This window comes from Rhipicephalus microplus, chromosome 9, assembly GCF_043290135.1.
Source record: "Rhipicephalus microplus isolate Deutch F79 chromosome 9, USDA_Rmic, whole genome shotgun sequence".
Classification (NCBI taxonomy): domain Eukaryota; kingdom Metazoa; phylum Arthropoda; class Arachnida; order Ixodida; family Ixodidae; genus Rhipicephalus; species Rhipicephalus microplus.
This window is the reverse complement of record NC_134708.1, coordinates 9,980,132-10,005,239: the sequence shown is the minus strand read 5'-3', so window position 1 is coordinate 10,005,239 and position 25,108 is coordinate 9,980,132. Positions and strand designations below refer to the sequence as shown.

Genomic DNA, 25,108 nt, shown 5'->3' with positions numbered 1-25,108 from the left:
AGCGATTGCGTAGTGAAGTTCATATATAGATTGCATTCTCAAATAAACGGGGACATCTATACTGCCGTATAGGAAATTCATCTTCCAAAACCCTCTAATTAATGCCGCGTCACAGTTATTACAATGTCCAATGCTGCACAAATATCATCCAAAGGATGGTTACATGGAGGCTTTTTTTTATTTAAAATTGATGAAGTAGGAGAGGTTGGTGTCATCATAGTGCAGGCGGCTACTCTTCGCTTAGTACACAAAATATGTTGTAAAAAATATTAAGGACACAAAATGCAGGACAGTACAGCATACGACATGAAAGTACATCATTCTTCCCTGCATATATATGTTTAAATTTACGTGAATAGTCACATGCTTGTAAATTAGTATCAGTCAAGCTATCCCTCAAGTTTAATGCGGGGAAACAAAACCAGCGCAGTACACAAGTATCATTTACAAATGGTAGGTTTGGTTATCTACTGTAAGAAATGTAAGAATGTACACAGTACACAGTGCACAGACTGTGGACCAGTGTTAAACTGCTTGCGATTTGTAAAGCTTCATGAGAGGGAAAAGTGAAGAAAAAAGCGCGGAGCTGTTACTGTCTTTCAATACGAAGGCACCGACACGGCACCACGCAGGGGATTGGGGGGGGGGGGGGGATGAAAGATAGAGGAGGAAGGAATGGGAGAAGGAAGGGCGCATGCTTACAATTTCTAAAGTGATCATCATCATCAGCAGCAGCCTGACTACGTCCACTGCAGGACAAAGTCCTCTCCCATGTTACACCAGTTAACCCGGTCCTGTGCTTGCTGCTGCCAATTTATACCCGCAAACTTCTTAATCTCTTCAACCCACCTAACCCTCTGTCTCTCCTAACTCGCTTGCCTTCTCTGAGAATCTAGTTAGTTCCCCTAATGACCAGCGGTTATCCTGTCTACGCGCTACATGCCCGGCCCATGTCCATTTTCTCTTCTTGATTTTAACTATGATATCCTTAACCCCCGTTTGTTCCCTAATCCACTCGGCTCTCTTCTTGTCTCTTAAGGTTACACCTACCATTTTTCTTTCCATTGCTCGCTGCGTCGTCCTCAATTTAAGCTGAACCCTCTTTGTAAGTCTCCAGGTTTCTGCTCCGTAGCTAAGTACCGGCAAGATACAGCTGTTATATACCTTCCTCTCGAGGGATACTGGCAATCTGCCTGTCATGATTTGAGAGTGCTTGCCAAATGTGCTCCACCCCATTCTTATCCTTCTAGTTACTTCAATCTCGTGGTTCGGCTCCGCGGTTATTACCTGCCCTAAGTAGACATAGTCTTTTACAACTTGAAGTGCACTATTACCTATCTCGAAGCGCTGCTCTTTTCCGAGGTTGTTGTACATTACTTTCGTTTTCTGCAGATTCATTTTAAGACCCACCTTTCTGGTCTCCCTGTCTAACTCCGTAATCATGAGTTGCAATTCGTCCCCTGAGTTACTCAGCAATGCAATGTCATCGGCGAAGCGCAGGTTACTAAGGTACTCTCCATTAACTCTTATTCCTAACTGTTCCCATTCTAGGCTTCTGAAAACCTCCTGTAAGCACGCGGTAAATAGCATTGGGGAGACTGTGTCCCCCTGCCTTACACCCTTCTTGATTGGTATTCTGTTGTTTTCTTTATGAGGCACTATGGTAGCAATTGATCCCCTGTAGATTTCTTCCAGGATGTTTCTATATACTTCATCGACGCCCTGATTCCGCAGTGTCTGCATGACGGCTGATGTTTCTGCTGAATCAAACACCTTCTCGTAATCTATGAAGGCTATGTACAGTGGTTGGTTATATTCTAAGCATTTCTCTATTACCTGATTGATAGTATGAATGTGGTCGATTGTTGAGTAGCCTGTTCGAAATCATGCTTGTTCCTTTGGAAGCGATCACCCTACCTTATTCGGCGTATTCTGTATACAGCCTTTGAAGTTGTCTCACAACTGTCCAACTGTTGTGCCACAACGGCTGTTGTCCACAACGACTGTTGTCCACAACGGCTGCTGTCCCATAACAATAACCGTCATCTGCCTTGCTATAGCTCATTCTTTCTTTAAAAGTCGGTGCTGGACACTTTCCTATGAAGTGTGTTGAGCCCCGCTGATAGCACGTACGGCATTAGTGACATGAAAGTGCCGGGCACGTGGCGATAATACAAAGAAAAGAACGCGAGAGAGACAACGATAATCGTTGTGGGAGGAAAAGACTGATGTACTGTATCAATATTATTGAATCAAAATACACACTTTATAATAAAGCGTTATAAAGTCAGGAAATGTGCCACATTGCTTCAAGAGCGGTTGAAGAGAGCATTCTAACAGCCGTGGCTGCACAACTCGCTGGCAAAATGGGAGAATTATAACATGGCGGAACGGTTCGTTGAGTGTTTAGGAAAACGAGGCGGTATATTTATTCTAAAAAAAAAGGCAGGGTATGCAAATATGGCCTCAAGGAAGAAGTCTGGACACCACAAACACCGACTAACAACTGAAGAGACGCACAGCGGTGAAACACAATGCACGAAAACTTATCTGTGCATGCCCATGCGATAGACGAACCTATTAAGCTGGCATGAGTGCGGGTCTACGTGAACAATAACTGTTAAAACATTATATTTCATATTTATGCATGTTAGAATGTACACTTCTAGAATGGGACCTTACGAACGATCTATAGTTTAGTTCTCTGTTATTCTAAGGTATTTTTTGTATAGGGTAAGTTACTCTACTTCTAAGTTCCGTGTGCACTCAACCACGTGTAACTTGCGGGTCCCAGGACTTCCAACGAATGACGGTCCTCAAGAGAGCAGCGACCCAATACACCCAAGACATCGAAAATGGCTCGAAGCGGCTCGCAATCATCACGTTCAGCAGCAACGCGACGGTTCGCCACCCTTTGACTACCGTGAACGATGGCACTCGGCAGGGCTTCCTGGATAGTATCAATGAATTGGAGCCGGACACGTCCACGTGCATTGGTTGCGGCCTCCTACGAGCCCTGGAGGTATGTAACGCATAGACTGAAGGACTCAGCCCTACGTTTCTAATCAGTTACACCATGCATATTGCTGGCGCATTATATTGCGTCACCTTTTTTTTTTCTTTGCGATTTTTTGAGACCTTGAGACTTTTTTGAGACCCGTGGTCTACAAAAAAGTTGCCGTCACTGATCAAGTCAAATTGAAAACACACGAGACATTTCAGAATTTGTACTGTTTCATAGAAGACTTCGAAACGTCTCTCGTTTGTTCTTTCATTGGCTTGATCAGTGACTGCTACAATGTTTTATTGATATTCAGACACTATTGAACCATTTTTTTTTACTTAAGACGACGTCTCGACGTGCCATGATGTGAGCAGTCTAGAAGGACGCGGCATACGTATCATTTACACACCTACATTCCCATTCGTGAGTTTAGGCTCTGCCAAGTGTTTGTACTAATGTGGTTGCTTAAGCAGTACATAGCCTGAACCAATGAACAAGTGTTTCCGCAGCTCTATCTAATGTTAACGTAATTTAAAGGGACAATAAAGTCCAATAATAATCTACATAAGAGTGAAATCTCAATGTATGACTACGCCTAAAACGAGAATATTATCAACAGCACTGCCCTACTTATAGTGAAATTAAGGTAAATGCACGTGAACACTTGCGCTACGATAGGAAGCTTTCAAGAGCCCCGCCGCGGTGGTCTAGTGGCTAAGGTACTCGGCTGCTGACCCGCAGGTCGCGGGTTCAAATCCCGGCTGCGGCGGCTGCATTTCCGATGGAGGCGGAAATGTCGAGGCCCGTGTGCTCAGATTTGGGTGCACGTTAAAGAACCCCAGGTGGTCAAAATTTCCGTAGCCCTCCACTACGGCGTCTCTCATAATCATATGGTGGTTTTGGGACGTTAAACCCCACAAATCAATCAATCAATCAATCAGGAAACTTTCAAGATAATCCCGATGACGTCAGACGAACCGCCTAGAGTTATTCACTAGTAATGTAACTAGCTGCACTAAGTAAAGAACCTTCCGAGCATCAAGAGGCGTAATAAAATGCTGCTTGTTCGTTTCTGTTTGTTTCATGGCAAAAGAACCGCCAGACGTTACTGTGGGGAATGGCGCGAGTAGATCGCATGGTTAAACTGGATAGGTCATGCCATCGGCGGGGCCCAATTGAACGAAAACACGTCTGCCATCTCGGAGCCAATGGTAGGAAATTGATCATTGGCCGTTGTTGCTACTGTGGCTTCCGCTGCTTTCGTTCTGCTGCTACTAAAGCCGGCCACCGCGCAGTAAAGCCGGGCAACGTTGTGCACGGCAACAGTGACGTGAGACGTTCCGCTTCTTGAGGCGGGTAATTTAAAGTGCGCTAATCCCATGCTTACCACTAAAACGTGATTTTCTTTGAAAAAGGGCACTTCCTTCACACAGAAGTAAAACTACAAGGTGTCTGGACCGCCATTTAAACAATCAACGTCGACCTAATAGTTGCCTTCATTGTCTCTTTATATATAATGAGCGGATCAAAAAGAAATAAAGTGCCTCAACCCCTTCATCGTCAATTGCCTGAACAGGTGAACTTTCGACTATTACACTACGTAGTCTACATGAAACCTGGATTTTCTAGGCAGACCAATTGGAAGGTCAGGCGCAGAATGGCAAGCAGATCAAAACATTCCCAGCGTTTCTCACGCACAAATTACGCACGAAACGTGCTCACAGGTACAGATGAAAGCGAATAAGTGTCTCAGTTGTTCCTTCGCTGTGTCTGAAAAGCACGCTCTTTTTGCTAACGAAGACTGTGCAACGATAGCAGTGACCTCTGTGCGCCCGATAACTACAACAGCATCGTTCAGGCGAAAACCAAAAGTCAAGCAAGGCGTACGATCCTCCCCACCGCGAGCGTCGCCCCCCTCCACTCCACAGCGCATAGTAGGCATGGGAGATGAGAGCGCGCGCCGCCGCGTCGTGACGATGTGGCGACGCGCGCTCGTTGTGCCATCTTGCTAGTAATGCTGAAAACACGACTGTTCCCCCCGAAATGCCCGTCACCAGCGGTAAGTAGTACATATAGATAGCTTGTCGTTTGAACGTTGAAGGAGGTGCTCCTCACACTCACGATTCAGATGTCCCAAGCTCGATTTCGCACGCCAGATTCTTTTTCTGGATTATCTTTTTCCTTGCGTTTACATATATATAGATACGTATACATATACGGTGACTGGCGGCGATTGATGTCGACGACGACGCCGGTGGCACAATCCAGCCGAGAGTGTCCATATAATTGCTATCGCGATAAAAAACATAGATGTCCTGACGGAACTCCCAGGAATAGCGAGAGACCTCGTGTAGAGGAACCACATAATGCTTCACTTCAAAATGAAAACGTTGTTGCAGATATTGACCACGGAAGACGAGACGCCGGAGGGCAGCATCATCGTGCTGATAAGCGATGGCATCGAAAACAGGGACCCTCGGCTCAAGGACGTCTTACTACAGTTGACGGCAGCCAAGGTGGAAGTCAGTACGATGGCATTGGGAACTGAGGCTGATGATCAGCTTGAAATGTTGGCAACTGTCACGCGTGGCAAGGCGTTCTCATTCCAGGACGTCCAGGGAAATAGGGCTCTCCGCATGCAGGCTGCCTTTGTAGAAGCTACCACCACACATTCCGGCACAGACAATGACTACGTCACGGTACGTATGTTTCACTGCGACAGCACAGTTCCCCTAAATAACCGAAATCATTTTTCAACAATTTAAACCTATTTTACGTCAACTCATTGACCAATTCCTCTTCTGTCAATCTTCGTCCACGCCTGTTTTGGGCTATTTGGCCTCCTTTTAGCTCAGTAAGTGATCCTATCTTTACTACCAAGGGTAGAAAGAAGCGTTCGCGGTCTCTCATGGACTTGAGCACAAACTAATGACGGCAGTAACCTTTTTATAGAGGCGTAGCCAGAAACTTCCTCATTGGGGGCTCAACCGCATTTCATTTACACTCGTGCGTGCGTTTACATTTGTACGTATATATATATATACGCAAGCAGTTTTAAAAAATCGGAGGGGTTTGAACCCTCGAGCCCTTCTCTTCCTTGGCTACGCAACTGCTATTTCGGAATGTCGTTCTGAAAACCCATCGCAGATAAAGGCGACGAAGGTATTGCCCAAATTTTTGAAGACAATAGACGTGTATCGGCGGTGATAGAACAACAGCGATACGGATTAATAAATTGTGAGAGGGTAACTGTGCATGTGCATACTTTTCCTCTCTCTCTCTCTCTCTCTCTCTCTCTCTCTCTCTCTCTCTCTCTCTCTCCTTCTACCTTTAACTTTCCAAATGCCCTAAAAGCTTTTCTACAGTGTTGGGTCGAATTCCAGTTCTTGTCTTTTCCAAACATCCTTTCCAAGCCTTTCCTCATTCTTCTGTTCCTTTTTCCAATTAATACATCATAAAATCAAGCTCTCTGTTGCCTTCGAGTGCGTTTTTGTGCCCTCGGTACCAATTAATTATTATAAATTAAAGACTGTGGCGCAGTCGTGAAAGCAAGAGGGTTTAATTTCTTACACTCACCAAAAAGTTTTATTTTCCCCGTGTGCAGATATCCAAGCACATTACAAACGCAGGCGCGAGCATGCATAATGTATGATTTAAACACCCTCCCCTATCTTGCCAAAAAAAATTCTGGCTACGTTACTGGTACCATATTGTGTTCTCTGTACAGTATTATTTATAGTGCTTTGCCCCGAGCATATCCTGTCCTATGGCCTGAAATATTTTAGCATGCCTCCAATCATTTGCCTTTCGACAGCTCACAGACACCGCAAGGAACTTTACGACCAGGTTAGACGAAAAGTTGGTGCTCGAACCTTCATTGGGCAACGACACGATCGTCTTGGTCGAACTAGTGAAGCCCATGCAAGCTGACATCACGGTGACTCTTATCGATCCCAGTGGCCAAAAATGCGAACAGTGCTCAGAACACAAAGACGAAAAAACAAGGAAGATCATCATACCAAGCCCCGCGCAGGTAATGCATCATCTTACTGACAACTACTTCACTAGAGCAGTACTATCAGTCATATGACAGCTCGCGTTCACACGCTACTCACGCATACATGAACGTACTAATTCATCAGAGGCGAGAGGGACGGGGGAAGGAAGGGAGTAGGTTCCTTCACCTCCATCCTGCAAATGGTTGCATGAGAAGAGCTCACTGCGACTCACACAGGAAATAAATTTCCCGCTTAGAACTCATTCGGACTCAAACTCACTCGGACTCGGAGCAATCACAAGTGATTTTCTTAACTGGGCCCACTTGTACTAAATGTCATCAAAGTATTGCTAATCCAAAGTCATTAAGACTCAGACTGCATAAAATTGGAAGCTTGAGCAAGTTGGTATTCGTTTACGGTTGGTGTCACCCAAGAAAACTCGAACTCACGACTCGATCTGAGTATCAGTTCAGTGAGTAAACTCATAGGCGAGTCTACCGATCTATTCTTTGTACATTTATTGTGTCTTCCGATGACGATCAGCTATAAACCCATACGACCCGCCTTTAACGCACGGAAGAGTTCACCATGTGCTCCATCCTGACGGTCGTTTCCGCAATGAAGCAGTAATGGCATCATCTGAGCCACGTTGCTCGTTAAGCACTGCAAAAAAGGTACACGGCTGGTTCATCTTTATCTCCGCCGCTCGCGACACTTTCTAATCGAATAGATTGGCGTAATTTAACGCTAAGGTTGTGGACGCTGAACTTAAAGCAAGTGGTAGAGTAAAAGAAACTGCAGTGACTTCTAAGCAATTAATTGTAATCACGACGTAGCTCTGCAATTATTCTACAACCAGTCATTCTACATTTCTTCATGAACTGAATTTAATGACCCAATCGAGTTATACGCCGTAGTGAGCTGCTGGTAACATTACTAAAGAGGAAAAAAAATATTTTGCAGTTTCTGGCGGAACCACCACGTCGGACTCTTCATTAAGCACGGTACTGCCATGACTAACGCAATAGTCCGTAGCGGCCACTTTATCTGAACCGTACATGATGTAAGAGAATTCAAAGCAACAAGTATGCTTAATTTACTGTTATTTCAGTGTTGTCGGCATCTCCCAAGAGCACACAAAAACAGCAAAAGCAAGTCGCCTCTCCTAATGGGGATGCCGTGTCACAATAGGTCATGCAACTCCCCCATTAAGTACACTAGCTTCGCAAGGGTACACGGTGTGGACGCTGCGTGTGCAGCGCCCCGCCGCGGTGGTTTAGTGGCTAAGGTACTTGGCTGCTGACCCACAGATCGCGGGTTCGAATCCCGGCCGCGGCGGCTGCATTTCCGATGGAGGCGGAAATGTTGTAGGCCCGTGTGCTTAGATTTGGGTGCACGTTAAAGAACCCCAGGTGGTCGAAATCTCCGGAGCCCTCCACTACGGCGTCTCTCATAATCATATGGTAGTTTTGGTACGTTAAACAGCACATATCAATCAATAAATTGATCAATCAATCAATCAATCAAGCTGCGTGTGCAAAGGCGGCGGTCGCATTTCGATGTGCGATATCGATACACGTTAACGAACACCAGTTAGTCGAAATTTCAGGAGCTCTTCACCACAGCGTCTTTCATATTGATATTGTTTTGGGATTTAACAACCCCCCCCCCCCCCTTATTATGATTTCATGCGCAAAGCGTGCGGGTGCGAAGTCCTTGCTAGAAAATCACACTTACGATAATCTTCTGTGTGTAAGCACCGTGAATGTGTGTTTGAGCCTATAATATACAAATATCGTAATATAAAAAGGACATCATAGTCGAAATCAAGAAGAAGAAATGGTCATGGGCCGGGCACGTAGCACGAAGGCAAGATAACCACTGATAATTACGGAACGCGGACTGTATTCCAAGAGGAGGCAGGCGGGTGAAGCGGAGACCGGAATTTAGGTGGGAAGATGAGATTAGGAAGTCTGCGGGTACAAAGGGGCACCAACAAGCACAGGACCGAGTTGACTGGCGGAACATGGGAGAGGCCTTTGCCCTGCAGTGAAAGTAGCCAGGCTGATGACGGTGACGATAAAAATAGATCGTAAATGCTGTTCGCGAACTCTAACACTTCGTAAAGGCACTACTTTCCTCCACGCACTCTGTCTTCGTCACTACTTTTATTTCCTCCCAGTGCAAATTGTTTGCCGTCAAGCTAGGGGGAGCTGTACTTGTGGCGCAGAGAAAGGGTAAAAACAAGTAGGTGGAAAACTATAGTAAATCTGCCTTTGGGCTGAGAATTTAGTGTTTTGTTCATGGCAGCCATTCATGAAAGTCGAATGGCGGTGCCTTTTTTGGATGGGCACTCTAGAGTACGGGCATTTAAACAACCCGATCGTGAAAGTTGTTTATGAATTTACCGGTCAATTTAGCCCGGCGAATGGACCATTCAAGTGGAAAGCCCAGAGCCTGGACCGGTGGAGGTCAACATCCAAGCCAAATCCAAAGGCAAGGATCCAAACAGCGAGCCGATCCAGGTCGCCTGCCGAGTGGCCAGCCTGGAAGTTGGGAAACCTGACGAAGCCATCATCTACGTCGACGTCAACAAGGGCAGGAAGGCCGTCCTCGACGCAACTGTGTTCGCCGAGGTCACCGGCCCCAACGAACCGTACAAAGCTACGGTGCAACTTCGTGACGACGGTCGCGGTGCGATTCATGTTTCTATTTCTCAGTAAGACTTCAACGTAAAATGTGTTTTAAGTTGGTCACAAACTAAGTCCCCAACTCGAGCGAGACTTCGAGCAAATCAAGATCCCACGGCATATCGTTACACTTATCGGGTCTCTTGGTAACTCCAATACATTGTAATATGACAAACACATCCGTAAACTGAAGTTTTGTTCTCCAGCCGACGTTTCGACAAGCGAACTTGTCTTCTTCAAGGCTATAACTCGTTCTCTCCTCGAAGAAGACAAGTCAACCTCTAGCCTTTAAGCAGTGTAGAAACGTCGGCTCGAACACAACAAACTTGTCTTTGAAGAAGACAAATCCACTAGCCTTCAAGAAGTCAAGTTCACTTGTTGAAACGCTAGAGCACACAACCCGTGTTAACGGATTTTTTCATCGGAAGCTTTTCTCTTTCCCCTCTTGCTGTTTCTTTGGATTTGTAATAATGACATTACACTAATGTTCAAGTGTTGCACCAGCCTGAAATTCGACAAGTAGGATTTGACCATTATTTTCTCTTTTCATATACATTATATGATCATAAAATTAATGATAATGAAATTCTCAGAAGATGGAAGTCTACACTATTCGTGCAAAGCTCAAGAAACTGAGAAGGTGGTCGACCTTGGAGTGCTTAAAAGTGGCCTCCTTAGCTGATGCTGTAGTCTTTCCACGGCGCAGAAAGAGTAGAGTCCACGGAAGTAGAGTCTAACCACAGCCTATCACAGACCCTGCAAGAATAACCTAACTGCAGCGCCAGTAACTCGTGTGCGAACCTGACTGTAGCACTCCAGCTAGAAGCGCGGGCATTTCATGGCTTCACACTTGGCGCCACGCCGTGCACACTCGGAGCGGCGGCAGTGCAGACTGCCTCCGTCGGTATAGGCGCGACTTCGCAGCGGGTGCTCCTCGGCGCATGCACGGAAAAGCGAGGTTCAACTCAAATGGTCAGCATGTGTGGTGTGGTTGTAGATAAACAACGGGCTCGAGGATGTTCTGCGCATGGGCGGATGAATGTTTTAAATCGAGCTTCATAAGTATAATCGTTCGAACTTAGCGTTACACCTTCATATACCATCAAAAAAAGCTCATTTCATGACAGTACAAGCTATATCACATCCAGGTTATGTAATTTAATTAAGACACGTAACGAGGAAGGCCTGTGAACGAACACACGCATTCGCATCTATTATTCTACAAGTGTTCAGTTGACCAGTTCCAGAAGTAGAATCTATCACCCGCCGCAGTTGTGAATTGCGGTCCACTGCTATCACTTAATGTTTTCACAGATGCCGACGTCCAGGCCAACGATGGAACTTACAGCGGGTACTTTGACGAGTTCACTGGCAAAGGGAGGTACGCCGTCACGGCTCACGTTTCGGGCGATAACGAAACTCGAGTGAGTGGTCCAAAGATTGCCTCTGGCGGCGGCAACACTATGCTCCCCCTTCCATCTGGTAAGCCACACTCATGCATGTATTCAATAAGTCCACACAGAACAAAACCTCATGAGGATCCTGATATATTTACCCAAGACAGGTCCTAGAGCAAAAGTGATTTCCTTTTATTCTCAGAAGACCCTGCTCCACCACCCTCCGAAGGCTTTCTGCCCTTCACCTGGTCTAGCGCTGCCTCTGTGATCGGCCTACTTTAAACAACATCATGTAGCACCATGATGACGTCACAGATGGTGATCTTTGACGTCATGATGACTACATATGAAGTCATCACGTGATTTTTCATCACGTGATTTTTTCATCCAAACGCATTTTTTCACGCGGTAAAAATAAACACACACCTATTGTACATGTATTCGAACTAGCTTTATGTCCTTAAAGTCGATAGGTCATTCATACTATGAGATTGACTGGGCGAAGGTCAGATTTGTAAATAATGCAGTGCAGTACCAATGAAAAGACGTTAGGTCAGTACCACATTCAGTCATCACGTGGCCAGCATGAAGGGATGTGAACATAACGCAAAAACCTATCGCCAGCCACAACGGAGCAAGGCGCCGAGGCGGATCACGAATACTCGATCGACGACTTCAAAGAAGACTACTCGACCGCCGAAGTGGCAAACGAGACGTCGACGAGCATTGAGCCTGCCGGTGCCTTTCTGAGGGTGGCGTTCGGAGGCTCCTTCCAGGTGACTGAAGACATCATGCAGAGTCAGGTGCCTCCAAGTGCTATCAACGATCTCACCGTGGTCCAAGTGCGCCTGGGAGCTAACGACACGTTGAAGGTGCAGCTCACGTGGACGTGGCCGGGAGCTCACCTGACATACGGAAACGGTGAGGGTGCAAAAGAGTATGATGTGCTGTACTGCCTGCGAACCTTGCTTGCTTTAAGCTACACTTGAACTTTTTACAGCTTCTGCCGTGGAGATTCGAGCCAGCAAGGACGACACCAAGCTGGACTCGGAGTTTGAAAAGCAAGAAGAAATGACCATGGCTGACGTTGTCGAAGGCAATCTCGACCCTCTCCCAGCCGGCAGCAAACACAAAGTGACCTTCGCGTTCGCAACCAAGTGGGCCACACTTCGACCTGACGGTGCCTTAGACTGGAAGATATTCCTGGCAGCTCGCGCGGCCAACAGCGACGGGCTCAAGTCCAATACTTCTAACGTCGTGCAAGCGACGAACACGCCACCTCCTATAACGACCACAGTGGCCGCTACTACCACGGTGGCCACTACTACCACAGTGGCCACTACTACCACGGGGGCCACCACAACGAAAGCAACTACAACGGCAGCAACTACAACGGCCGCAACCACAACGGCTGCAACCACAACGGCTGCAACCACGACAGAAGCCACTATGAAGGCAACCATGGCCCATGGAAGTACTACGGAAGCGGCAACCACGACGGAAAGTACAACCACGACTACGGCCGGCGGGAAGCGCATGCCGAACTCACCTGAACTCGCTCAACTGTTGATGTGGGTCTTCATTGGTGGTATCGCAGTCATTGTCATTACCGCCATGTTGTACGCGGTATTCAGAGCGAGCGCGAAAAGCCAAAAAGCGGTCAGCCGACGGCGGATTGTTCAACCTGCGTCTGCCGCTGATTCAGAACTGCTTTAGTTCCTCATATAATCATTCTACAACGATGATGCATGGTGAACTGTACATCCGAAACGGTACATTTTTGTGGAGCGACGCAACAGAATTTCTGGACTTGAAAACTGTGGTATGTGCAGCGGGTGCCCCAGCTGACTGCATCAAAGCGTACATCATTGTCCAACTTTGTCATGTGTTATTATTTTGTTTAAAATATTGTTGCTGTAGCTAACACAGCCAATTTATTAGCAGTAATTCACGCTGCCGGGTGGCCCACCAAACAGCAATCTTAAAAATACATTGACGATGTATTTGTGCCCTGGCAATTAAACATTGTTGAATTACAGTGAGACACAATGCTATATCGACCCATTTTGATGTATGTGTAAAAGGAACACAACAAAGGAACACGGACGCGTATGTGTGGTGATCTTTCGCTCACTCAGCCTGAACGAAATGTGTAAAGTGAGCGTTTGAAATATCTACATTTGTGGTTGTTTTGTTTTCAAATCTGTGTTGACGTGTATGGAATGTCAAAAAATTTTCGAACCAGCTAGAGGCGTATATATATATATATATATATATATATATATATATATGTATATATATATATATATATATATATATATATATAGCTTTCAGTGTCTTCCCCCATTCCCGGTCAGGCAAAAGCACCAGCATTTTTAAGAAATCTGTTACACTGTAAAAACGACCGGCCTCTTTGTTGTTGTCCTTATTTTCAGACACTAGTCCTAAAAGCGAGATTGACTCTACTCCAGAAGGGACTTATTCACTCGAATCGAAACAGCAATGTAAAGCTTCTTGAGGGTGTATGTTAATTCTAGCCGAAGGTGTATGTACTTCATTTGAGAAACGTGACTTTACTCCGGCTAGGGAGATTGTTCACTCTCGTTCAGCCAAAGTACCAGACCTGTATCTACGGAATGAGCCTAGTGTGAACTGCAGAGACTTCCCGTCGCTTCTGAAAAGAGAGTAAAATATAGGACAAGCGTTTACCTTCGAAAAAAGAAATGCTAGCTTTATTTTGCTCCTGTGAGTGCAGTCGTATGACTTTCAATACAGCCTATAGTCACGCAGTCGGGGCCACATTTTATTGCGAGAGCAATTGTATGGACACTCTCGGTTGCATTTTGCCGCCGGAGACGGCATCGCCGCCACTCTACGTATATGTATACATATCTATATAAATGAAAACGCAAGAAAAAAATAATTCAGAGAAGGACTTTGGCACGCGGAATCGAACGTGGGACCCCTGAAATGTGAATGCGAGGCGTTAACCACTGAGCCACAAAAGAGCACCTCCATCAACGTTCAAACAGCGAGCTATTTATATCTACCACTGACCGCTGGTGACGGGCATCTCGGTGAGAACTATCGTGTTTTAGCATTGCCAGCAAGATAGCGCAATGAGCACGTGGCAGCGCATGCTCTCATCTCCCACGCGTACTTAGCCCCGCAGAGAGGGAGCAGGGTGGACGCTCACGCGCGCGCTTATCTCGTGGTGTGAACAGCCATACATCTTCCTTAGCCTTTGTTTTTTTTTTTTTGCTGGAACAATTCTGTTGGGGTTACTGGGCGCACAAACGTCACGGCAATTGTTGCAGTGACATTTGTGCGCCCTGTAACTGTGTCTGAAAAGGGCGCGCTTTTCAGACACAGTGAAGTAACAACTGAGACTCTTATTCACGTTCATCTGTACCTGTGAGAACGTTTCATGCGTCATTTGTGAATGATAAATGCCGGGCACGTTTCGATCTGCTTGCCATTCTGCGCGTGATCTTACGAATTGTTGCTGTCGCGTTCATTGCTTCGCCTTTGGGGCAAAGCCGTGACTTTTTTCTTTGCACATCCGGGTGTTCTTTCGAAGTTGTACGAACAATGCAGCTGCGCAGAACTGACCCTTGTGATAATTAACAAGAAAGCTTTATAAGGAAAACAACGCCACAGTTTTCAGCCAATAAACATCCACTTCTTTCTTTGTATTGTTACTGGAAGCCCTGGTGACGAACTTCACCACCCTCGTCTGCAATATCGTAAGCATCTCTGACCTCCGCCCACCCCAGCCCGGGCAGGGCTTTTAGTATAAAGGACGCGGCTAAACACACACACACACACACACAATGTTATATAGTGAACTTACAAAGGTAAGTTCACTATATGCAACAGGTATGCCACAAATAGCGTTCCGCACTTTGGTAAGGGGTGCACGACGAGCGCCAACATGCGCTATACTTATACAGAAGTTCCTTCCGTTCGATAGTACTCCGCTATCGCTAACCACATCTAAAGGTCGACAGCAATAGAGAACGCGGCTGGAGCGTACTTTTGATTAAGGCACGACTATGACAGACCAAATCGAAGCACTTGGTCGGCCAAGAAGTAGCACGTAGGCATATATTTTTTTTTTCATTGCAGTAAAAGCAAGTTAACTCGAACTCGAAGGGTACTATAATTTTTTTTAATTAAGCAGTGCTTGTGTTAGCGGGCAGCTGTAATAGAAAGAATGGACATCGCATCACACTGCGTGGACAGAATCCAAAGAAGCCACCCATGGACTCGTTATTGCAAATTAGGTGCTACTACACATTTGTGGTAGGTTGTTTCGTAGCTTTTACAGCGAACGGAATCAATCGATTAGTGATGCGCCAAAAACAAGCACCGACATGCATTCATGTTAGCAGTAAGCCTTAATGTGAGATATATGAAGCTATTTACGCTCTAAACCACGTTTTTTTAAATGACACAGCGTTAACGCAATTGAAGTCAATTTTAATCAGCTTAATCATTCGCTTGCGTTTCTTCTGTCTTGAATCCATGAGCATCGTTTGCAAGTTGCCCAAGAGCTCCAGCAAAGCCTCCGAATTCTCATCTGCTGAGAACTGGTGCCGTTTATTTTTTTTTTCATCTCTAGTCGGTTTCATTTAGTTTCGCAGAAAACTGTAACCACTTTGGACCGGTTGCTTCGAGGAGCTATGAAAACCAGGAGCCCTTAGCTCGAATGAATCATTGTGGATACCGACGCGTTCGAATTATTGCAAGTTTTTTTTTTTTTAGAATTAGCGCTGTGCCAGGTTCAGGGAGTCGGATCGAATTAACACCACCTTCGAATAAACAGTATTCGAGTTACCGAGTTTTTACTGCATTTTTAGTGTCATAAGTGACACACAACAGTACTGTAGAAGGGTTTCTTGAAGGACAGCGCTTGTGTGTTGTGGTCATTCTTTCTACATCCCGTTTTTTGAGCTGTTCCCCTCAACAGTAGTGTGTCGTGACTTAAGATTGTTATCATCATAAACTGACATGCACTCTCTTCATCTTAATCTTCCAATTCACACCCAGAACAAGTACGCCGATTTTCTCTCCAGGTAGCAAAGGGAGAAGCAAAAAAGTGAGGAAGAGATGTGAGGGTGTGTGGTGAATGGCAAAGTAACCAAGCGAAAAACACACAGCAAGATATCAGGAGAGAAATCTTGGAGAAAAATTGATGAGGCCGCGGTATTCCAACCCGAATACCCGGATCCTAACCCGCGTAGAGAAGGGGCTCCCCCCCCCCTCTAACGTAACCTAACAGGGAGGGGGGGAGTTCAAAGTCTGCCCCAGACATTGACCTAATGAAGGAGGAAGGGGGGCTGTGATGAACCTTCCCCCTTCCACCTTAATCTTAAGGGGAACCCTGCACACGCTTATGGCCTTGGCATGCAAAACCCTGACTACCTGCGACAATCTCGAATAAATAAATTAAAGTTTACGTGCCAAACCCACAACATCACTACGAGACCCACTGTAGTGTAAAGCTCCGGAAATTTTCACTACGTGTGGTTGTCCATCGCGCACTTGCATCTAAATACACGGTACCCAAGCATACTGCACCCATCAAAGTGCAAACGTCGTGACTGGAATCGAACCATCGACTTCTGTGTAAGCAATCAAGCACCGCATTAGTACAACCGGAGCGGCTGAGGTGTCCAAATATGAGTCTGCGTTGTACAGAACAACGCTTACAGCAGATAAGATAAGATAAATAATATATTCTCATTGAAGCATATTCAGGCATCCGGTTTTGTCTATACGCTACAACAGTTCCTGGCCTACACTCCCCTCCCTCCAATAATTTCTTTCTTTTTTGTATCATCGCAATGAGCCACCTGTGTTTACACGGCTTCAAACTCTATAGCGTCGGCTACGGCTCCAACATCCAGTATGAAGCGCACACTGTTAGACTGGGCCACAGGTGCGAAACCTTGGTTGTCACTCCAGTGGTGAACAGCGCGATGACGCCGACGCGAAGGGTGCGAAGCTTCCCCCTGATTGCTCTTTTTGTGTGCTTCCTGAACGGAACGAGATATAAGACCAAGAGCAGGGGTCGGGCCGGCGCTGTTCCACCCTTGGCGCGCGATGTTCAAGAACGCTGCACTGTTCTGGTAAGGAGAAAAACATACCGATCGTCTTGTTTGTCTCTTTGTTTTTCTTTCGATTCTGCTGTTGTGTAAAATAATGAATAGAACAAAGAAAAAAGTGTTCCAGGGGCTCATTTTCTTGCTTACACTTGATCTCATGAAGACAAGAGAAAATAAAGACAATGAAGGATGTTATTAGCGTAAAATGGGATAAATGCGACAAAAAGTTTAAAATAATGAATATTTTTATTTCACTCTCTACAATTAAATATCAATGCATAAACTTTCGTTTGGGTACAAAGTGTGCGCTACATATATATTGCGTTATTGCCACCATTCAAACCATTTATTAAAAATAAATAAAAATGCTCTTGATGTCTCATTTTGCCCCAACTGCAGCGTCACAAAACGAGATGCTGCGTGGGGCAAAAGGACAAAGTGTGAAAAAAAAAAAGTTCATTCCTTCAGTTTTCGCAGTACAAAGACTAAATTCACTCTTGGGCCGTTACCCAGTCTTAACAAGCCCAGTCCTTGGATTCCATGCATTCAATCTACACAAAACACGGTGTTGTATTGCTCCGCAACTCCTAGCAGATATAACACCGCCAGCCTTTCGTTGTGATAATGTCTTTTCTTGAACGCTTGCACGTCATTGGAATATTCAATAATTGAAAGCTACATATGTTTTAAAGCATCTTCTTAACCTCTTTCTTGCCGTTTTGATGTAGAACTGCCCAGGCGTTTCATGGCTTTTAGCTTTCTCCGCCAGGCTTTGCGAGGCAACAAATTTAAAACTGTGCAAGATTCAGATTTTCTAACGATGTTTTTTTTTTCAATTAGCATATTTGAGAAACGTCGTTAAAACTCGGACCAAAGACGTGTTTGTGAACTATTTGACTTGCAAATTCCGCTACTTTTTATGCATCTCTTCATCCTTGGGAACACGGAAAAACCTCAATGCAGCGCGAATGGAAGCAGTCATGTCCTGAACGGCAATCAGTGCTTTTTCGTGTAGTTTTTTCTCCCAGAAAGCTCTATACGATATTCTCTTGTATGTCCGCACCCTCCTAAACCAATACATATAACACGTTTTGAGTGTAAACTAGTGGTTAAATTATTAGGACACTTTCTATGGTAATTGAATGCCTTTATGACGCGTTTTGCCCCTCTCACGTGCCATAATTGAAAAAAAAAATAGACGCCAGGCCTACGAGGAAGGCGCAGCACAGTCACAGCGAAAGCTTGAAGAGCGGCATTTCAGAGCCTTTTAAAAACAATCATTGTGTAACTACTGCAAGCACACTTTCTTGATAGCCAATAGGGCATTAGAGTATTAAAAATAAATTTTGGGGGGTAGTAGGCCGGCGTTTTCCGTGCTATTTTTTTGGCATTTTTCTGAGAAGCGTGGTATCCGCTAAGCACTTGCAAGGAATTTTGTGCCAACTTCATGTTCATGCAGTGGCTGACGACGATGAAGAATTATGGCTGAAGTGGGTATGCCCCACAATGAATAGGGAAACAAAAACAAGCTTTTGTAATGTGTTGGAGCGTTTGACGGCCCACTCGTTACGCTATTCGCATTGTGCGATGACTGGTTGTTCTTTCACTGTTTTAAAACGCTTTATAAGTCGTATTAACGGGATTGCTTCCCCAACATCAAGCCTGCCTAAGGCAAGTTTGCCAACAAGTCGCAAGCACCCCACGTACCTGATTGGTAGAATACTGGGCTGGCACCCAGCAGACTCGGGTTTCACGCCCCACTGTGTATTTGGTGCTATGGGTATTTGTTTTTTCAATTTCGCGCCATGTGGTTACTGACACCGGCGGTGGCAGCGGACATTGGCGCGTGACCCGAGTTGTTATCTCATAACAGCTTTCGCTGTAAAAACATCCGCTCTGTCCCTGGACACCAAACGAACCAAACTTTTGGTGTTATGTAGCTCGCAGGCTAAAAAAAACAAAGCAAATATTTACATTGCTGTACTGGCGCAGCAGTAGCTTAATGCACGGAATTTCACCCTTTTTAGACGGGTCACGAACACACTAACACCAGCCGCGAATTTTATCCCGCGCCAACGCTGTTGGGCAATCATCAACTTTTGCATATGAGAAAAAGTAGAAAAGGACCAGCACCTGATTCAGAAAAATATGAACAAATAAAAGGATTTTTTTTTTACGAGCTACAGAAGCTGGCAAAGTCAAAATGTCGCTTTTTGCCCCGTATCTCATTTTACCCCCCAATGCGCCTACTTGTAATCATTTGTCTCAGTGTGAACTGACCTTGTGTGTGGCACTTGTGTGCATGTGAACCTATTAGGCGTATCTCGACTGACCTGTGACGTTTGGCTATTGTGTACTTTTACACCGTATGTTGTAAATTGTCTTGTATTTTGTGCCCTTATTGTTTTTTTCTTACGCCATATTTTGCCTGCTAAGCGAGAAGGAGTAGCCGGTGTTACCATAATGGCACCAACCTATCCTATTGCATCATTTCGTTTAAAAAAAAAGGGAAGGGGGGCATAGGGGACACTATTTGCAGTTTTTGTGATTCTACACTGTTTTTATCTCTGAGTATATGTGACTATAACGCAAATATAAAATGAATTAAATTGAATGAAAGCAGCATGTTGTCATCGATGAGGATCGAACCTACAACTTTCGGGCAACGCGTCCGATGCTCTACGACGGTAGTCGTTGTTAGGGCTGTCATTGGTGGCTACTTTGCCCTTAATTCGTTACCATTACTTTAGGACCACTTGTGGCAACGGAAATTGAAGTTTGCGCCATTGCCACTCCTCAGCCACATTCAACTTCTGTTTTGGAGTATTCAGCAGCCGCTCTTTAAATTTTTTTTTTTGCAAATAAACTAACGAGAAAGTTTAAAGACCAGCCAAAGCTATCAAAATCAATGTGTGCGCATGTCCTGCCCCGCGTGGCAGGCTATATAGTGCGCATCAAAGCTCCCCACACAACGCACGTGGCGCCAGCGGAATCGCAGTGGCGAAGTAGCGTGCACGTTGGCAAACGCGTGGCTACTGCGCCGCTTACTCTGCCCGCCATGTATTCTAACACCTATGTCTGATTCTGGTAGCAGAGCACTTGCTCGCATAGGAACTCGAAAAAAAAACAAATATAATATCCCCACAAAATTCCATCGTGGTAAACCATTATAGTAAAATTTAAAACGAATTTTGGTTTGATGCTTCAAGGTACAACTACTTCATCTCCTAATGTTACCAGTGAATGGTCCGCGGAATGGTTTCGGAATTACCCGTCTCCGGCAAGAACTCTATTGTGCATGGCAATGTAAAGGTGCACTGAACTAGTACCAACCAACACGCTATAGTTGCTGCATCACTTGGTGCACGAAGTGGCTTGTGGAGCTAAATGTCAGAAAATGCAAATATATACGTCCCCTGAAATATTAAAAGCCTGCCTATTTTTCCCTCGAACAGCATTGAATTAGAACCTGTTACTTATTAGGAATATGATCAATATCATGTGATATAAAAAGCGAGAATTCAATATTTTTCTCACTACCATCCCACTGCTAATGATATGAGAAATTTGGTTATATATATATGATTTTGCACAATCATATTGTAGTTACTATATAACAAGAAATCTTGAATAAAATACCATTTTACTTCCAATTTGACCACAAATTTGGCGAGAAAGTTAAAGGAAGTGGATACTTTAGCTGCTTTTAACTTGAATTTTGGCTACTTCCTAAATCTACCCACCCTGGTCGATCTCCCAATCTTCAACTCTTTCCGATGTCGAGTTAGAAAGACATATCGTGCTAACGAAAGACAATCGTCGTTAATTCCAGCCTACTTAAACGTTGCCAGAGAATAGTGACACATAAGACATGCAATACTATTCGTACATTGTGTTATCACGGTAATACCTACCAGCTACAGAGATCCGGTTTGTTCCACAACTTTATCGGTTTGTTCCGCAAATGCTTTATGGAGTTCATACTTTCTCCAAAGCCTTCCCGCGGCTCTTTTAGTTCGTTAATTTCGTAAAGTATAAAAAGATCAAACAGCTAGGTAAGAAAAGCTCCTTGTGTACATTGCGTATAATAGCTGTTGGGGTGTAACAATCCAAAACCACGATATGGTTCGGAGGCACGTCGTATTGGAGAGTTTGGTAACTTTCGACCACCTGGTGTTCTCTAAAGTGGATCTACATTTAAGTATACCGATTTCCGTTGCCTGCTAATGTCATTCCTGTTTACATTGCCTATTTAAACATGGATAAATTTATTTTTATTTTTTTGCCTTCCCTCGACAGCGCATGGATTTTCGTGAGCTGGGTGTGCCTGGCTGCATCTCTACAAACCGAACCCGGCGAGTCTTCCAGACCTCCACACATTATCTTCATCCTGGGAGACGATATTGTGAGTGAAAATTTGTTGAAACCTGCCTCTTTCAAGCTATTGGTACGAATAGTTGCGCTGACCGGTAGTGTCCCAGTGGTTATACAGACTCGCCCGCCGATAGTACTTAGGCCATTCATCGACGTCACCTCCAGGTTTCCCAGAGAACGGGCGCGGTTCTCTGTAATGGTGCCTATAGGTGTTAAACGCAACTGGTTAGATTTCGCCGTCATGGTTCATGATGACTGGTATATAGCGGTGGAAGTCCTGCGAGTCTGCGGCTCCAGCGAAGCTCCAGGCGTGTGTTTTCCGGCGTACTTGTGCGGTGCTCCCAAGCGTTACCCAGCACTCTCCACCAATTATTTTACGGGTGATAGATGTTTATTGTACAGGCGGTATGATAGATAGTTGCAGCAGTCAGGCTTGGCACAGAACACATCCACTTCTTTCTCCTCTACCCCACTTCAACGAAAGTCCCGTATCCATACTAATCAGCGATATGCTTTATCCGCAACCTCGTACGTCTTGGATACTTATAAGATGCGCGGATGGAAGCCTCGTAGTAATGACCATGATCAGAAAGGGCACGACGACTGACAGAAAGAGATATGTCAAAGTAAATTGGTGTTCGCTTCAAAATCGTTCGCATTATGACTATTCTGCTGGTGTAGCAATTATGAAAAGATATTGAGCTAGTAATAGTAATTCCCAAAACAACGATCTTATTATGAGAGACTCCGTAGTGGAGGCTTCCTGAAATTCCAACTATCTGGCTTTTTTTTCTCTTTAACGTACAAATACATCGCTCAGTGTACAGACCTCCCCCGATGGCGCCTCCGCCGACATGCGACCGCCACGTTCGGTGTCGAACCCATGACCTTCAGGTCAGCACCCGAGCACTATAACTACTGATCCACCGAGGCAGACAGATATTGAGCTTCTATATCGGTCTCAACACATTTAGCAATAAAGTGGTTGCACTATGTCTTGTGATTATAGCAGTTTTAAACTAACTAAAGCGTGTGAAAAGACCTTTAGACGATCTGGCACACGCCTTGCCAGTTGTCACCAATGAAACGATAGTAGTGCCTGAAGGTTCTATAAATGTAGGAAATGTCTAAACACACAATACTACTAATGCGAGAAAAAAAACCAAGTGTCTGCTTAATTTAGAAGATCCCACATTGTGCATTTTGGAATAAAAACAGAGAGCATTATACCTTCCAACACTGACTACCCCAGTTTAGTTTCAACGCAATAATAATTAATTATCTTCTTTGTAATTATCTGCAGAGAAAGATAGTCCACCAGGCCAATCCTTCCTGCATTAACACCATCCCGATTATCGTCGCCACCACAACCGCTGTACAAATAGCGCACGTTTGTTCTGCGGCAGAACTGTGGCTTTGATTGATCACTATGACATTGGTGACCTCGCTAAGAGTGGCCTTTGCCCTGCAGTGGGCATTCCCAGGATGATGACAACGACGACTGACGACTGACGACGACGATGATGATGATAATGATGACGATGAAGATGCTGACGATGACGATGACAATGACGATGATGATTATGATGATGACGATGACGACGATGATGAAGCTTGAAGCTTTGCCTTCGTTCTCGTCTTTCCGCGACGTTTTTTCTGTGACCCGCATTCTATATGAAAGCGGGTAGCATCCATCCATTCATCTATATTAATGAACGGATGCAAAACTATATCGAAAATCCCGAGGTGCGTGACTCGGCCCACTACTATTTTTTTTTTCTTGAATGGTGACCAGTGTGCGGTGAGCTTTTGTGGGCCGATGTATGCATGCACCACGACAAGCTCGCAGCTCAGCCACCACCGCTTTCACACTGTCTACACTGTCACGAACATTTGTACTACGCAGGGCTGGAACGATGTGAGCTTCCATGGCTCGCGGCAGATTCCCACCCCGAACATCGACGCTCTGGCCGCTAGCGGCATGATGCTGCAGAGGCACTACACTTCGCCGGACTGCACGCCTTCTCGGACAGCGCTGATGACGGCGCGCTACCCGGCACGTACCGGTACGTGTGTGTGTCGCCTCAACAGCGCAGCAAATGTATACAGTATTGAAGCAGATATTGCTTAATTACTAGGGTTACATCACCATGCCAACGGGTACGCAATGGTGTTTGCTGGAGAACATTGCTTCGCGAAAGCATCGCTGAACACGTGTTTATTGATTTACTTATTTTATTTATTTATTTATTTATTACTTGCTCAAGTATTCAATCCCCAATCGATAAACTTCGTGGCATCCCAACGAACGAAGAAAAGTAGAAGCAAGACCAGAAAGGTTCCTATAGCTCATCTCACATCACAAACGACGGTGCAATAGGTTTCTGATGCGACACACGACTTCCCTGTCTGTTTCTTGTCCCGTGTTATTCGTTATTGCGCTATGGTTAATCATTTAAGATAAACTACCAACACTCCCAAAGGTCATACCTATTGAAAGATCGTAGAGTGTGCATTGTTTTTGACCGAAAGCATGAAGCAAGCTAGTGAACCAGGCGCAAGCTATAATCAAGGCCAACTATTATGCGCAATAGTGTAGCCAACTGCTAAGGGTTAAGACTACGCGCTGTTGTTTGCAATAACATACGATTGTTCAGCTATCTCTCCCTCTCTTTCATGCACTGAAACAGATGTGGGATACGAGGTGTTCCCACCAGCGTCGAAGGACACCCTCTCGCTGCGCTTCGAGCTCCTGCCGCAGTGGCTGAAGAGGCTCGGATACAGCACACACATGGTGGGAAAGGTGAGATCCTCTGAAGTTTCAAACGGTGCATGAGCAGATTCGACGTAGACAAATTACACCATCTCACTCTAAAGGGAGGAGGAGGAGGAGAAGGAGGAGGAGAAAAACTTTATCCCAAAACGGAAAGGTGCGGTGGCGGAGGCAGCAGAAGAACCTCTACCCGGCGTAGGTCCCCGCTACCCTCTTCGCCTAGTCCAGGATCTGGTCCTGGACCTCGGGTGCCGGGCTGCACATAGCAGCCTTCCACTGCTCCTTACTACTAATGTGTGGAGAGTTAGGCGATGGGTTCCGAACACACCCCTACAGATATGGTCTAGGTTATCATTATCTTTCTTGGTCGAAAATACAAAAAGGGAAGGGGTATATGCGAAGGGAACCATGAGTAGAGTGCAAAGCAGCCTTGCCCGATCTTAACGCGTCCTTGTAAGTGGAGCACAACCTAAATTCGCTGTAGTTTCTGTTGCCGTTACTTGTCCCGAACTCTTGTTGGAGCACGCCACGCGGCAGGGAGCACGTGGGTTCGCCGCGCGCCTGCAGAATCTTGTTCCCCAACGCCGTCACGTGATTGCCGAGAGAGTGTAAGGGGGAGAAGCCACTGCTTCTTACACGGCCACAGACGTAGACCCGAAAGTGCTAGCGCGTGCCAGCGCGTTCGGACTAGAATACAACGAGTTGGTTCATGGCACGTCTGCAGAACCTCGTTCTCGGACGCCATCACGTGATTGCTGAGAG

The 25,108-nt window shown here is 45.4% G+C and overlaps 2 protein-coding genes and 1 long non-coding RNA gene across 3 annotated transcripts in view; 2 read left to right on the top strand and 1 right to left on the bottom strand.

Annotated features, from left to right (window-relative positions):
• The window catches only part of LOC119164850 (calcium-activated chloride channel regulator 1), a 30,962-nt gene extending 16,178 nt beyond the window's left edge, over positions 1–14,784 (top strand). The window contains exons 8-14 of the mRNA XM_075873099.1: positions 2,795–3,022; positions 5,404–5,703; positions 6,819–7,037; positions 9,423–9,696; positions 11,007–11,174; positions 11,714–12,010; positions 12,090–14,784. Coding sequence (XP_075729214.1) covers positions 2,795–3,022; positions 5,404–5,703; positions 6,819–7,037; positions 9,423–9,696; positions 11,007–11,174; positions 11,714–12,010; positions 12,090–12,805 — 2,202 coding nt within the window. The 3' untranslated portion in view covers positions 12,806–14,784. The remainder of the gene's footprint in view (positions 1–2,794; positions 3,023–5,403; positions 5,704–6,818; positions 7,038–9,422; positions 9,697–11,006; positions 11,175–11,713; positions 12,011–12,089) is intronic.
• Positions 1–25,108, bottom strand: part of LOC142771527 (uncharacterized) — a 177,549-nt gene that overhangs the window by 20,050 nt on the left and 132,391 nt on the right. The window lies entirely within an intron of this gene.
• Positions 14,915–25,108, top strand: part of LOC119163461 (arylsulfatase B) — a 32,091-nt gene continuing 21,897 nt past the window's right edge. Inside the window, exons 1-4 of the mRNA XM_037415464.2 lie at positions 14,915–17,223; positions 21,499–21,604; positions 23,480–23,639; positions 24,264–24,376. Coding sequence (XP_037271361.2) covers positions 17,198–17,223; positions 21,499–21,604; positions 23,480–23,639; positions 24,264–24,376 — 405 coding nt within the window. The 5' untranslated portion in view covers positions 14,915–17,197. The remainder of the gene's footprint in view (positions 17,224–21,498; positions 21,605–23,479; positions 23,640–24,263; positions 24,377–25,108) is intronic.